This window comes from Chionomys nivalis, chromosome 3, assembly GCF_950005125.1.
Source record: "Chionomys nivalis chromosome 3, mChiNiv1.1, whole genome shotgun sequence".
Classification (NCBI taxonomy): Eukaryota; Metazoa; Chordata; class Mammalia; order Rodentia; family Cricetidae; genus Chionomys; species Chionomys nivalis.
Window position 1 is genome coordinate 90047079 of NC_080088.1, and position 16098 is coordinate 90063176.

Sequence of the window (16098 nt, forward strand, 5' to 3'; positions counted from 1 at the left end):
GTTTGAAGTCCGCCGACAATAAATAACAATGTTCAAACATGATACCATATGGTCAATGATTTCCCCAGTTCCACCCTTGCTCCCTAACGCAACAGGGTTCTTGTCCTGTAGGTTTCCAAAGCTGATGGAGACTGAACGAAAGCTGCCAACGCAAAAATTCTCTACACAGTTGCAGAAAATAAGTTTCACCATGAACGAAGCGCCCCAGTCAATCGGTGGTGTCTATCACAGGCGAAGCACTGCCCTACGAAGAGTAGGCAGGAGGCAGAAGCATCACGAATATAACCCGCTGCAGGGTGCCTGTGGTCTCAGGAGGAAGGGCGGCTCTCCTTCCTCGGCTCTGAAAGACTGACTGCCTCTCCTCCCAGGTCCGTTCTGACATCACCTGGTCACTGAAGTGTCCATCTAAGCTGGTCTTATCTCACAAAGCTAAAGTTCCCACATCCCTGTGACAAGCAGGTAGTTACATCTCTGAAAGAGGGGCCCGGACTACACTCCCCAGGTGACAGGGAGATAGGAACACTCTCTTTCCCAAGATTTACATTGCACAGAGGGGACTCGGGTCTTTCAGAAAAGGAATTCCTTCCTTGCAATGAGGATATTTCAAGCCTATATGATTTTTGTATTAAGAAAAGATTTCCATGTGTACAGACACAACAAGGGTCACCAGTCAGCAGGCTGAGGTCCTTCTACTCTGCTCAGTAGCAAGGAGAAGCTCACCCAGTGCCGGCATCCCAGGGGTGCCCACGGTCTACCGGCTAGACCAGCAGGCCTACAGGCTTTCAGCTACAAGTTCTGACCTTGAGGTCCACTGCTTTATAAACTAGAGACTCAATGTCCGGGTGGCCCTGGCCCTGGCACGTGGCAGCTGTTGTATATGGCCTCCAATAGCAGCAACAGGTAGCAGCTGTGCCTGCCGGGGCTACTGATCCTCAGTGGACTTAGGTGTTGTGTTACGGTTATTGAGTTCAAGGTGTCCCCTTAGCCCTTAACGCTTGACAGCTCCCTGGTCCGCTGCCAGCTCCTGAGAGCGCACTGTCTGTCTGTGGCTCTCCATTGCCCTCTGTCCTATTCAGCTCCCCTCAGGCTCGCTCATTTGCTGTTTCTACTCCCGTCCTGGAGTCCGTGCTCGTTCTCTTAGGGCCGTCCTCCAACCGTCTCATGATCACATCACCGGTTCAGCCCACTGAACTGATGAGAAGGATCAAAAGTAGGCAAAGTGCCCCGGAGAGAAGCCCTTTATGGAGCCTGCTGTGGCGGCACGAGTTTCAATGGCCGCCTCAGTTCGCCGAGGCTTGTGATCACAAAAGGATTCCTTTAGAAAGCTGGGTAGGACGGCGCCCTGGAGAGGATGAACAAGAGGAGTGTGAGTTTGAGGCCAGCTTGGGCAGCACAGTGAAATCCTGGAGGGAGGGGAGGAGGGAAGAACAGGCAGGAAAAGGGAGGGAGAGAGGGGAGGAGACGAAGCTCTCTGGGACAGTGGTGCCCAAGGAAGTGGAGACCCCTTTCATCAGCAACCTTCCGTGAATCTGTGCAGCTTCCTCAAGGGGGTGGGGGCACGCTCAAAGGAGCTGAGCTTCTGAGCAGCCATTCTGGCTGCCCCCCCATCCACGCAGGGCGGTCCACCAAACTGATTGGCTAATAGTCTTCTGCTTGGCACACCCGGGCAGAGACTAGCAGCTATCAATTAGGGGAGCAAATACTGAGCTTATTTGAAGGAAAACTAAATATTAATGTGGGTGCTTATAATAAAGGCTTATTGTTAACACTGACAATCATTCAATATTATTTAATAGTGTTCTATACTCTGCTAAATACTCTTGGAGAGCTGGGCATTCTATTGACTCCAAATGTATTTTGAAGGTGTGTGTCTGTGTCCGTGTGTGTCTATATTTGTGTCTGTGTGTTTCGGTATGTGTTTTTGTGAATAGGTGTGTGCTCCAGGGTCTTCATATTGAACTTGGAGCTCACCAGTTTGCAGACGGAAGTTGGCCAGTGAACTCTCTGAATCTGCCAGTCTCTGCCTCTCTGCACTGGGTACATACTGCACCCAGCTCTTACACGGGCGGGGCGGAGATCCCAGACTCGGGGCTTCAGGCTTGTGCAGCAATCACTTTGCTTGTAGACTAAGCCATTTCTCCAGCTCCCTGTTCCTCAAGTTATTAATTTTCCCACAGAAATGATAAAAACAGGAAGAGGGTCTGGAGAGATGGGTAAGCTGGTAAAAATGCTTGCCTAGCGAGCCCAACAACCTTGCTCTGAGCCATAGAACCTATGTGAATGGGAATGGAGAGAACCAACTCCACAAAGATGTTTTTTTGAGCCACAGCAACACACCGTGGCTTGTGCATGCTGTGGTCGTCACTCACCTGCATCCACACACAGACTTCACAGACACACAAATGGAATTTTAACAGGTAAATCATTTGAAGATGTACTCACAAGACTACGTAAATACGTGCTATCTGCTACTCCAAGGAAGGTAGAGGTGTGTGTGTGTGTGTGTGTGTGTGTGTGTGTGTTAGTGGGGTTGAACTAGTTCCTTGCACATGCTAGGCAAGCCCTTGCCCACTGAGCTACATCTAGCCCTTTTTTGTTTCTTTCTGTTTTGAGGTGACTCACTCAGTAAGTTACCTGAGCTGGCTTGTGCCCACTCTGGAGTCCAGGCAGGCCTTGGACCTGCAGTCCCGAGCGGCTACCATAACAGTCTACACTAGCAAATCCAACTTCCTAAGGAATTTTCACAAACAATTGACCCGGAGCAGGGTGGAGTGGTGGCTCAGCAGTTAAGAGCGTGCACTGCTCTCCTTGAAGACCTGTGTGTGGCTCCCAGCTCCACTGTCTGTCAGATTGCCCTGCCTGGACTCTCAGGGTATCGGATGCCTGTGTGTCCTTAAAGGTACACACACACACACATACCAACACACACACACCAACACACACACACACACACACAGGAGTCACATAATTATTTTATCTTCAAAAAATTCCCCGGGAGGGTCAGCTAGATGCCATGTAAGCCTGAAAACTTGACGTCAGTCCCAGAACGCACAGTGGAAGGATAGAACTAACTCCCAAAGGTTGCCTTCTGATCTCCCAAGTGTGCCATGACACACTCACATAAAAAACAGCAGTTGTGAAACAAGTTAAAAATTAAAACTACTGTGAACATAAATATAAACAAACACATCTGAAAGCCACATGGTCTTAAAGACAGGGAAAGCACAAATCTCACATACTCCAGCAGATTCGCTCAGTCGGTGCCTCTGTGTGCTACAAGGCCACTAAAGAAATGGTTCTGTATTTACTTAGACTTCCTATTCACCTAGAGACTCGTGGCTCTAGGCTACAGGTAATGTTCGCTGTCAACCCTTCCAGTTCAGCACCTGGCAGCCACCACTACCCACTCAGGTGGAATAAAGGTGAATCTTGTGTGTTTGTGTGTGCTGTGTTGTTTTGTTTTGGGGACAGGGTTTCTCTGTGTAACCCTGGCTGTCCTGGAACTTGCTCTGTAGACCAGGCTAGCCTCAAAACTCAGAAATCTGCCTGTCTCTGCCTCGGAAGTGCCGGAATTAAAAGCGTACACCACGAAAAACCAGCTAAAAATATTAAGTGCACTTTTTATCATTAACAGGTGGAGAACGCTCCTCATGGTGGATCTGAATTGTCAACTTGATTAGATCTAGCAACACCTAAAATACTGCCTTAGTTTCTTTTCATGTCGCTTTGATAAAATACCCAACAAAAGCTACTTAAGAGAGAAAGGGCTTCTTTTGGCTCTCAGTTCAAAATGGTGCATCATGGCAGGGAAGCCAAACAGACGGGAACTTGAAGCAGTCCGTCCTATCGTGTCTACAGTCAGGAAGCAGAGAGGGCTGAGGAATCACTATGTTCAACTGTGCTTTCTCCTTCCACACAGTCTGTGATCTCAGCGGAGTGGGACTCCCTACCTCGCAAACCTAGTCGAGATAACTTTGCACAGGCTTGCCCGGAGGCCATTCCAACCTAGATAGTCCCTCATAGGTGTGCCTGTCTGACGGAGTCTCCTGAGAGGTTTTCTGAGGAAGACACACCTGAAATGGACAGCACCATCTCATGGGCATGGGGTCTTAGACTGAATGAAAAAGAAGAAAAGGAGAACGTGAACTAAGCAACAACCTCTCTCTCTCCCTCCCTCCCTCCCTCCCTCCCTCCCTCCCTCCCTCCCTCCCTTCCTTCCTTCCTTCCTTCCTCTCCTTTCTCTCCCTCCCTCCCTCCCTTCCTCTCCTTTCTCTCCCTCCCTCCCTCCCTTCCTTCCTTCCTCTCCTTTCTCTCCCTCCCTCCCTCTCTCTGTCCCTCCCTTTCTCTTTCTTCTCTCTCCCTCCTTCTCTCCCTCCTCCCTCCTTCCCTCTCTCTCTCCCCCTCTCCTTCTTTCTCCCTACCTCCTTCTCTCTTTTCCTGCCTCTCTCTGTCCCTCCCTCTTTCTCTGTCCCTCCCTCCCTCTCTCTGTCCCTCCCTTCCTCTCTTTTCTCCTTCTTTCTCTCCCTCCTCCCTCCCTCCCTCTCTCCCCTTCTCCCCCTCTCCCTCTTTCTCCCTACCTCATTCTCTTTCCCTCCCTCTCTCTCCCTTCCTCCCTCTCTCTTCTCTCTCCCTTCTTTTTTCTCACCTTCCCTCCCTCCCCCTCTCTCTCCCCTCTCCCCCCTCCTCTGCTTCCTGACTGTGAGCAGCCTTCTCAGGCTCCTGCCATCACACCTTCACTGCCATGATGGACTGTATCCTCTCCAACCGTGAGCTCAAATACCCATTTCCAGCCTGAAGCTGCTTTTGTCAAATGTTTTGTCCCTGCAGTGTTAAAGCCTAGGTTCCTAACTAATGGCATTGTTTGGGGAGGTCCTGAAAATGTAAGGTATAGGGCCTAGATGGAGGAAGCAGCTTCAGTGGTGGCAGGGGGGATTTATTGGGACTATCTGGTCCCTTCCCATCTTTCTATTTGCATTTCCTGTCTACCATGCAAGGCGCAACAATCCTACCACTACAACGTTCTGCCTCACAGTGATCCCAGAACCACAGAGCCAAGGAACCCTCTGAAAGGATGAAGTCAAATAAAATGTCCATCTTTCAGGTACTTGTTTTAAGAACAAAAGCAATTCATAAAGAGAACAGGTGCCAGGAAAATGGAAGCACGGTTGTGATAAAACTGACCTTATGGTTTCTAAACCTTCAGAGCTGACTTGAATGGAGAATTAGCAGATGTGTTTAGTTGCACAGTAGATAAGTTTTAGGATGTTGTAAACCTGACTTGGTGAGAGAACCCGGCATGAGCTCAAGAGGTAAGAATCCCAGTAGACAGACAGCGTAGACTGCACCCAGAGGTTTCATGTGAGAGTTGGAAATTGTGCAAGAGGCCATTTGTATTACATTCTGCCAAGGAATATTCTGCCAGGTAAATCCTTTGCCTGTGCCTTTGTTTCTCTTGTTTGTTTGGTTTGGTTTGGTTTTTGCATTTCTCACAGGCCCTCACTATGTGTCTTTGGTTTGGAACTCACTATACAGACCAGGCTGACCTCCAGCTTGTAGAAGATCCTTCTGCTCTGCCATTTGAGTGCTAGGATGATAGACAGGAGCTACCATGCCCAGCTGCTCTGAGACTTCGCAGCTGCGGTGGTTATAGTTGTCATCTCGACTGAGTCTAGAATTATCTTACCTTAATTGATGTCAGGAAACCCATCTTCATTGTGGGCAGGTACATTCCCTAGACAGGGCTCACTGGGCAGTAACAGATGGAGAAAGGGAGCCGAACACCCTTGTGTATCCGCCTCTCTCTGCCTCCTGCCTGTGGATGCAGTGTGACCAGCCACTCACTTCAACTCCTGCCGCTGGACTTCCCTGCCACGACGGACTGTACCCTTGAACTGAAAGCCACAGTCAGTCCTTTCTCCCTTAACTTGCTTTCTTCAAAGCATTTTTATTATAGCAACAGACAAAAAGACCAAGATAAAAATATACTAACTAATGCCATAAAGGAAATTTTGTAGGATATGGCATGGTTATTTCAGGAAGCTTTTAGTCAGGTTTAAAAGTAAGAATTAGTATCAAAAGCAGAGCAGAGGGAGCTGGAGAGATGACTTTGTGGTTAAGAGCACTGGCTGCTCTTCCAGAGGTGTTGAGTTCGATTCCCACAACCACATGGTGGCTCACAGCCATCTGTAATGATCTGGCGCCCTCTTCTGGCGAGCAGGCATACATGGAGGCAGAATGTTGTATACATAAATAAATAAATCTTTTTTTAAAAAAAAAAAAAAGCAGAGCAGAAAGACTTGGGGGAAAGTCTGTGCTTTGGTCAGAAAAGCATGTATGAAGTTGAGACCAAAGCAGAGGGGGTTTCTGAAAAGGCAGCAGTGTGAGTGGGGACATCCTGCCCAGTGCTCGCTGCTGTTCAGCAGCTCCTACATTAGAATTCTCAGCGGTGGAGCCAAAGTGACAATGTCATGACCATGCTCATACCCCCACATGTCACTGGAGTGTGCTTCCACATCAGCCAGAGGATGGGACTGTGTTTGGACAGCTTATGAGACAGGGTGGCATCAGCTGGGTTCCCTGGCTACTAGTTGTACTGTACAATGGATGCACTCGGTCCAGGACTGGGTGTCCTTGGTACCGTGGTTCTTTTTAGTCTTCTGTCCTGTGCTCTGCAGTAGGCTGCCCTCTTGGATACATCATTGGTTAGCTCCAACTGTCAACTTGACACCGTCTGGAATAATTTGAAAAGAGAGTTCCAGTGAGTGGATTGTCTGTGGGAGATCACCTTAGTTGAGTTAATTGATGTGAGAAGAACCAGCCCACTGTGGGTGGTGCCCAAGTAGTCGAGTGAGCGTATGCGCACTGGTCTCTCTGCAGGTATGGTGTGACTAGCTGTTGGACACTGCCTTGACTTCTCCGCAGTGACTGACTGTAACCCGAACTTACTTTTCTTTTTTTAAAAATTTATTATGTATCTAATATTCTGTCTGTGTGTATGAAGAGGGCAGCAGCAGACGTCATTACAGATGGCTGTGAGCCACCATGTGGTTGCTGGGAATTGAACTCAGGACCTCTGGAAGAGCAGGCAGTGCTCTTAACCTCTGAACCATCTCTCCAGCCCCTTACCTTTCTTCACTGAGTTGCTCTTCATCAGGATATTTAATCACAGGCAGGGAAGACACTGAACATCAACCCTTCTGTTAAGGGATGCTGCCATTCCACCCAGGATCGTCCTTTCCTCCAGGGCCTGGGAATGAGCCTCAGGGTTGGCCTCTCTCTCAAGGGTCTGAATCCAGAGACTGTCACTTCATATACTTTCCCCTCTTTGCAAACTTGATCAGCTGAAAGAGTCAGTCTTGAATCCTGTGACTCAAACTGCATTGTGAGCACAGGTAGCAAAAACCCATCGTTAGCAGCCTCCTCTGCCCCCGCAGGTCTCACTAGATTTTAGGGGTCATAGCATTGGGAGATTGCTTCAAGGGTTAAAGACCATAGTCACCAGAGGATGCAATGGGAAGATTACAGACACAGCAAGGTTGTGGAAATGCTAAGGGTAAAAGCCCAGGCTCAACTTTGCTCTGAGGCCAAAGGTACCATCTATGGGTACCACTCACCGGCCAGAAGCACTGGATCAAAGGTGCTGTCAGGTAAGCACTTTTGGCCTGACACCATCCTGCATGTCAGATCTCCATCACTTCACAAGTCCCCAAAAGACTTTACCTTGCCGTGTTCATTGATTGTGGCCGTGCTTTCTGTAGAATCCCCATTGCATTCTTCAACTATGGATTTGCAAACCTGCACATCCGTCCTCGGAACAGGTAGACACATCAATCCATCACTTATGCATGTTGTCCTTCAAACCGGTTGCCAGGTTGGAAGGCTGATGACCTCACAGGCTTCCGCTCCTCCTGATTGGAAGGGTCAAACTCTGTGGAGCTAGGCAGCTCGGTGGTTAAACTCACTTTTCTCCTCCACACTGAACTTCTCCAGAGACAACAGAAGAGAGAGTTAGGAATGGATTCAGCCAGAGCCCAGGAGGATGGTGGGGGAGACAAGAGTCTAAGGTTTGTAGGAGAAAAGGAGGCGTCTCAGAGGATCGTGGCTGCTGGTGACCCATCCTTGCCACGGGAGGAGCAGTGTCCTCAGCTTAGCACCACGGTGTCATCACCAGTGGTGGACGGAGCTATCCCACGACTGTCAGGTGAGGTTACCAGGGTGAGAAAGATTTGAGCAGGTGGACATTAGGAGAAGGGGCATAGGAGAAAGAAAGGAGGGGCCCTACATGCCAGAGACTGGAGAAAGGGAGGACAGGCAATGGGACGTGAATATCACATGGACAGGAAATCTATAAAGCAAGGAAGGGGAATGAAGAATTATAAAAAGGAATTTCTCTCAGGAGGCAGAAGGAGCAGACATCTGAGTTGGAGCTAGCTTGGTCTACAGAACAAGATTCCAGGATTGATAGAGAGAAACCCTGACTCAAAAATCAAATTTAAGGCCAGATAGTGGTGGCGCATGCCTGATTCAATCCCAGCACTCAGGAGGCAGAAGCAGGCAGATCTCTGTAAGTTCAAGGCCAGACTGGTCTACAGAGTGAGTTCCAGAACAGGCTCCAAGGTTATAGAGAAACTCTGTCTCAAAAAACAAAACAAAAACAAAAAATAATTTAATTATTAATTAATTAAAAATTAAAATGTTTCCTTTTTTACCAAGTGCAGAAAGAGTGTATGTATAATGGGGAAGAGACTGAGGTTTCAAATGGGTGTGCACAGAGTGAAGGGGAAGCTAAGATGTTTCCGTGAATGTGAAGGGGCCGCACCCTCAGCATGTGCATTGCAAAGAGAACAGACATGGAGGATGGAGTGTAGGTCCACGGCAGGATGCAGACGGGGCCCTGATCCTCAGAACAAGTAGACACATCAAGCTGTCAGTTACACATGTTTTATTTCAAACTGGTTGCCAGATTGGAAGGCTGATGACATCACAGGCGTCTGCCACTCCTGATTGGAGGAGAAGCACTCCATGGTGGTGGGCAGCTTGGTGGACAACAGCATCTTCTTGGAGCTTTCCTCCACACCTCACCTCTCCCTCGATGGGGGAAGGGACGTCATGTGTGGATTCAGTGAAAGTCCAGGAGGAGGGCGGGATAGACCAAAGTCTGGGATTTGTGGAAGGGGGGAAACAGGCTGGGAGAATTGTGACCGCTGGCCAACTGTCATTGTGTTCTGAGCGACAGAGTACTCAGCCTGGCATCACCAGGCCCTTACCTGGGGTGCTGACGCATGGGGAGATCTCAGGACCAGCAGGTGAGGGGACTGGGTGAGGAGAGATGAGAGAGGGTGATGGCAAGGAGGAAGGGCACAGAGGGAAGGAGGGAGGCCCAGGAGGCATGTTGGGGGCAGGGAGGACAGGGAGTCAGACACAGATGTCACATGGACTGAAAACCCACAGTACAAGGAAGGGGTTAGGCACCAAGAGTCAGAGACAGGACAGAGAAGAGGGATCATAAGAAGAGATTTCCTTTGTACGGGGATGGGGACAATTTGTCTCTGATGAGGAAGAGTCTTGAGGAACGGGAAGAGGGATGAGGACAAGATTAGGGGCAGGTGGCCATCAGCCCAGGGGGAATCGGCACGATGGCTTAGGGAAAGGCAGTAGCTGAAGAGGTTCGGGGTGTTTGGGGTATCAAGGGGCAGGGTGAGATTCACACACGCTGGGGTGTGGTTTCTTCACTTAGAACCAAGGGCGGAGGCCAACTCCCAGCCTCCGTCCACCAGCCCAAAGAGGAAGAGGAACTTGTCATCGGATTCTGAGGATGACCTGGCAGAGCTGCTGGACCCTGAGCCTGAGCCGGTGTGGTCCGTGGAGACACTGTGTGGGCTCAGGATGACACTGAGGAGGAGGCGCGCATCTATGGTGAGGCCTGAACACCACAAGGTCTTCACCAGGCTGCTGGGTAGGTGACACCTGATGGCTCCCTCCTTAGGCGAAGGAGGAAGCTTCTAGTCAACCTCCTTCCCCGTGGGAAAGCTGCCCTCCCGGTCCAGAGCGGTCAGCCTGGGAGGCTAAAGCTCTGTTGACTCTCAGGGACCCATAGGTGGCAGGGGCTTAGGCTAGAGTTGACAAAGGTTCACGTGGAGGTGAGGAAGAGGATAGTAACTTACCTCTTCCTGCTTTGTCTTCGCCCACACAAGGGCAACCCAGCCAAGTTCCCACTGGTACATGACATCACAGCAGACAGTCGGCCTAAGTGCTTCTGGCCTGTGACGGTGTGCATTTGGTGCAATGAGAGGGTGTCATGGTGTGTTGACACAGGCTGGGACAGGGATGGAGCTCAGAGGCAGGCTTCTGACCTGAGCCATTCCCCAGGGAGGCGGCTATCCTGGCTCTCCCCGAGGGAGGCAGCTCTCCTGGTGCTCCCCCAGGGAGGTGGTTCTCCTGGCTCTCCCCGAGGGAGGCAGCTCTCCTGGTGCTCCCCCAGGGAGGTGGTTCTCCTGGCTCTCCCCCAGGGAGCTACACTGTCTCTCCCCCAGGGAGGTGGTTCTCCTGGTTCTCCCCCAGGGAGGCGGCTCCCCAAGCTCTTCCCTTTCAACCATGACACATGCTCTTCCTTCACAGAGGATCCTGTGGTGAAAAAATTCCTGGCCTGGGACAAGACGCTGAGAGTGTCTGATAAGGTGCGCCAAGCTGGGCTCCAGATCCTGTCCTGCCTGGGGAGGGACCTCCCTGACCACCGTCCTCTGTCCCTCCCCAGAGCCACCAGAAGTCACACAGTCCTGACCCTCGATGTCCTGCCAGTGCCTCTCTTCAGGGCCTGGCAGTGTCTTACAGAGTGGACAGGAGACCCTTGCCTCACTGGGGTCTGAGCCCCACTGTCACCATCTTACCCTGGGAATTGCTGTGTCTCTCCCACAGCTCTCTGGGACCCTTTGTTCCTGCTGGGCAAAGACCTCCTTGTCCCAGCTGTCCTAAGTCCTCCCTCAGAACTGACCCAGAGCCAGCCATGCTGGAACAACCAGGGCCTCCTGCCTCTGACCTGCCTTCCTGAAGGCCCCTTTCACCCTCCCTTCCCCACTCCAGCAGGCACCCAGACCTCGTGGCTGCTCTCTGAGCCTCATACCCCCTCAGCCCCCTTCCCCTGTGCCTATGGTCTTCCTCTCCAGGGTGTGACGGCTCCTCTCCTGTCTGCTCTCTCCTTCAGTACCTCCTGTCTATGGTCATAGCTTATTTCAGCCGCGCCGGACTCTTCTCCTGGCAGTATAGGCCAATCCACTTCTTCCTAGCTCTGTGAGTATTTTGCCTCCTCCTGTTGGTCACTGTCCTTCCCCTGCATGTGGGGATCACAAAAAGTGGGCTTCTGGCGTGTCCTTTTAGCAAAATGTCCTTAAACTTGTTTTGTGTATGTGTGTGTGTGTGTTTTGTTTTTCAAACTAATACCAGCTAGAAATTTAACAAGGGCCAGAGAGATGACTCAGTTTGTAATGCACTTGCCATACATGCACAAAGACTTCTTCAGATATTCAGAACTCACAGGAAATGGTTGGCCAGGTGCTTGCAATTTCGGTGCTAGCAGTCAGGTAAAGGAAGATCACTTAGGGTTCAGAGCAGCCTCCTAACCTAACTGGTGTGACTGAGGTCTCAGTGAGGGACCCTGTCTCGTGAAACAAGGTAGACAGCTCCTAGGTAGAACTCAGGGTCGTGTTGGAACTAAATTTAAGTGGTCAATTGTGCACCCCCCTCCACACACACATGGGCACACACACACACGTGCCCTCACACACTCAAGGACACAACGAATAAAACCAGGAAGCGTAGAGCTCTTTGTAGAGTTTCAGTTCTTTCCGCAAGCATTCAGGTGCGGCTGTGTCCTCTTCTTCACTCCCCTCAGAGGCTTCCTTCCATGGTGGTTCTCGGGGTGGCACGTAAATAGTTAAAATTAGCCAGCCCATACCTGCAGGCTCGAGTTCCCAGGGTGAGCTCAGCTGTCTTTCTACACAGCCACCAGACGTTACTCCCTTCCTCCCTGTCCCCTTCCCAGGCGGTACTCTCTATTCTAATCATCTCGGGGTGCCTGGAGACAATCACCTTCCTTCAAGTTACTTCATCCTCTGAAATCTAACAGGACGAGGCAGAGCCTCCCTCTAGCCGAAATCCTTCAGGAAGCTGAGATAGGATGACCACTTGAGCCAAGTTTTTGAGGACACCATAGCCACATAGCAAGGCACCTCAAATCAACCTGATCATGAATGAAGCCTTTTATCTGCGCTGTTTGATCTGCCAGCTTTTGCCTCCAGCAGAAGTGTGCTAAAATTCTATCAAGATGAAATTGTGGGTTTTGAGAGATGACTCATCAGCTAAGAGCTGTAGCGCTCTTGCAAAGGATTGAATTTCAGTTCTCAACATTCAAATCAGGCCACTCACAGCACTGCAGGGGTCCAGCGCTCACTATGGGCATCTGCACGCATTGTACATACCCACACATACCCATATCCGTACCTAAAAATGAAAAGTATATTTAAGGGGGTGTAGACACAGCTCAGCAGTTAAGAAAGTACACTGGACTCCTGTTCAAGGGTTACCTGATGCCCTCTTCTGGCCTCTGAGGCCACTTACATGCACGTGCACACACAGCCACATGCGCGTGCACACGTACCCACGTGTACATGCACACACACATACACACACACAAATACTAGAAAACATGTAAGAAAGAGGTGGGTTGTAGCCTCTGGTGTTCTCTCCTCTTTCCCAGTTCCCTCACAGTGGACACTTGTTGAAAGCAGGATCTGGTTAAACACCCAGTCACTCTCCAGACACCTCGATTCTGTTTTATTTCAGAGGTGTTTCTGTTATAAACCCAGCCATGCACATCATCAGCTTATGTCCGCCTTGTCTATCACTTCCGTCCATTTATTCATTCACGCATTCAGCAATTCATCCAGCACATTCTGGACAGTGCCCTCTTCATGCCAAAATATGAGGTGACGCTGAGAGAGAGAGACTTCAGAAATGCTAGTTGACATTAAGGAGAGAAGAAAGGGAAAGGGTGGTGGATCCGGCTCACGGTGAGAGCTGCAGAGACAGCATCAGGTTCTGCCGATGGCTTGTCCTCATCTGCTCAGCTGATGTGATCCCATGCTGAGGTGGCTCCCAGGTCCTCTTCTGGGTCCTTCTGAGCCTTTCAACAACACCCTGATTCTTCCCCAGGTACCTGGCCAATGACATGGAGGAGGACAACCAGGCCCCTAAACAAGATATTTTTTACTTCCTCTACGGGAAGAGCTATGCCCAGCGCCCCATGTTCCACAAACTGCGGTTCCAGTTTATTCGGTCCATGGGCTGGAGGATCTGGGTGTCCCGGGAGGAGTGTGAAGAGGTGGGTGGGTGTGGGGCACGTGGGGTGCAGAGGGATGGATTGGACAGACAGAGAGGAGTGTGGTTAAATGCGGGAGGTGGGATTTTGGGGAGCGAAAAATCTTGAGGATAAACAGGGCATGTAAAGGTGTTGGGGGAGGGGGTGCACTGGCATTGCTCAAGGATCTTATTCTCTCTGCAGATCCAGGCTTATGACCCAGAGCTGTGGGTGTGGGCACGAGATCGCACCAACCTCACCTAGAAACCCAGAACTGTAGAGGCCTGAGGTCATCGGCCTAAGGAAGGTATGTTGATGTTCTCTGAGGTGCGGAGTCCCGTCTGTGGTCTGACAAGGAAAGCCACTAAGTCCCTGCCTAACCCACCTTCATTTCACACTCATTTCATCCTTTGAAACAACCCAGCCATTTGCACAGCTTTATCAGTCCCATCACTGCACACACACACACACACACATGCACGCACGCACACATGCACAAACACAGGTACACACACATGCACACATATGCATGCACACACACAATGCACGCACACACACTTTTTTTAAAAAAAGAATCTAGTGTTAAAGCCAGAGCTGCTCCATGATAGAGCCTCCATGTGTCAGCCTCAGCATCTGATCCTGGGCATCACAGAACAAACAGACAAATGAAAGAAGGGTTCGAGATAAGTACCCATTTGTCAAATGTTCTGACCTCTAGTTAGGATTAACGTGGACATAGTTCTTGTTCATGCCTGAAGAACTGCATGTATGAAGTCTGGCATGGCTCCCTCTTCCCCCAGATCCCTGTGCCTGAGGGAGACACTCTATGCCAACATTAAGAACCGCTGGGGAAAAGAGAGAGGACGCCTTCCACAGGAACTAGAAGAACCCAGACTCTTCTAGAGGATGGAATGGAATCACCACACCGTGCTCCTGAGCGGGAACACGTGCAGGGGCTCTGGTGGGGAAGCCAGACATCAGGATTCCTCCAGGGCCCACTCCACTCAGCGACACCGTCTAAATGTCATCCGGATGTCCCCAGTCCCATCTCCCCAAGGCAGCAGCCCTGTGGTTCCCTATAATTGGTCTCCACAGGCTCGGGCCATTTGAAGGAGGCTTCTCAGGGCTCAGACGAGAAGGGAAATGTCTTCAAAGAACAGTATTTGGTCTATATAATTGTAATAACTTTCACACGTCACAAATTTTATTGTATTACTAGTACACATAGCAAGTTTTGTTGTATTATCAATAAATAAACTTTATTGTGTTATTCTATGCCGACTACAAAATAATTAGCATATTAGTTTTATGTTTTGAGAACACACTGCTCCTATATCTTATCATAGCTCTTATAATGTTTATACATACATGACTATTTTGACTCAATGGAGAGTTTTTACCTTTAAAAATCTATTACACTTATATGTGTATCTGTCTTCTATGTGGGTAGCAGAACCCTAGATCTTTGTGAATACAAGTTTTCACTTATTTCATATTTATTCTCTGTTGTTGAATGTCAACATTTAGCTTTGATACTTTGACATGCTTGGACATGTTTTTATATTATTTTTAAAAGGGTGTGTGTTTGAAAGAGCATCCATGTCACAAGGTCCTTCTCCTGGGACAGATAATAAAGGTTAAATGTGTTTCATGTTCTATGAATGTATGTTACTGTGACCTCTTTGTTCTCTCTCTCTCTCTCTCTCTCTCTCTCTCTCTCTCTCTCTCTCTCTCTTTCTCTCTCTCTCTTTCTATGTGAGTGTTATGAAGTCATGGATGTCTTCATATTCACCTGTGTGTAAATCTGTGTATATGTGAGGGAGTATATGGGGGGGTTGAGGTTGATTTCTAATGTCTTCCTTGATGGCATACTACCTTATTCATTAATGCAGACTCTCTCTTGAACCCAGAGCTCCCAATACACCGAGTCTCTTCAGCTTGTTCTAAGGACACACATTGGCCCCCATCTCTGTTTTCCAAGAGCCGGAATTACAGGAGAGATTCTGTGCCTTCCCTGCATTTACATGGTGTGGGGATCTGAACTCTGGTCTTCAAGCTTGCGGCTTGCACAGCAAATGCTTTAACCACTGAGCCACCTCCCATCCCGGCTACTACGATTTCTCAGGTGCCTTTCTCCTGGACTGTCTGTCTGCGGTGACTGTGTGTCACATCACTGAAATTAGTGAAGAAAAAGGAAAAGGACTGAAATTCCCTACAAGGGTGGAACAACACAGACATGCTAGCAAACGAGGAAAGATCTTGTATGCACAGCTGTGTGTGTGTTGTTTGCTTATGTTTGTATAGATTGTACACACTCCTGTGGGTGCATGTACACACATGTGCATGTGTGTTGTTTGCTTATGTTTATGTAGATTGTACACACACCTGTGGGTGCATGTACACACATGTGCATGTATGTTGTTTGCTTATGATTGTGTAGATTGTACACATGCCTGTGGGTGCAGGTACACACATATGCATGTGTGTTGTTTGCTTATGATTATGTAGATTGTATATACACCTGTGGGTGCATGTACACACATGTGCATGTGTGTTGTTTGCTTATGTTTATGTAGACTGTACACACACGTGTGGGTGCATGTACACACATGTGCATGTGTGTTGTTTGCTTATGTTTATGTAGATTGTACACACGCCTGTGGGTGCATGTACACATATGTGCATGTATGTTGTTTGCTTGTGATTATGTAGATTGTATACACGCCTGTAGGTACAGGTACAAACAT

General features: G+C 49.3%; 1 protein-coding gene across 1 annotated transcript; it reads left to right on the forward strand.

Annotated features, from left to right (window-relative positions):
* The first annotated feature begins 9091 nt into the window (after nucleotides 1–9091).
* On the forward strand, nucleotides 9092–14436 carry LOC130871920 (speedy protein E4A-like). The gene is made up of 7 exons (XM_057765637.1): nucleotides 9092–9305; nucleotides 9737–9955; nucleotides 10618–10676; nucleotides 11201–11286; nucleotides 13207–13375; nucleotides 13556–13658; nucleotides 14152–14436. Exons 1-6 carry the CDS (start codon nucleotides 9092–9094, stop codon nucleotides 13613–13615), a joined length of 807 nt encoding a protein of 268 aa, XP_057621620.1. The 3' UTR covers nucleotides 13616–13658; nucleotides 14152–14436.
* Nucleotides 14437–16098: the final 1662 nt, after the last annotated feature.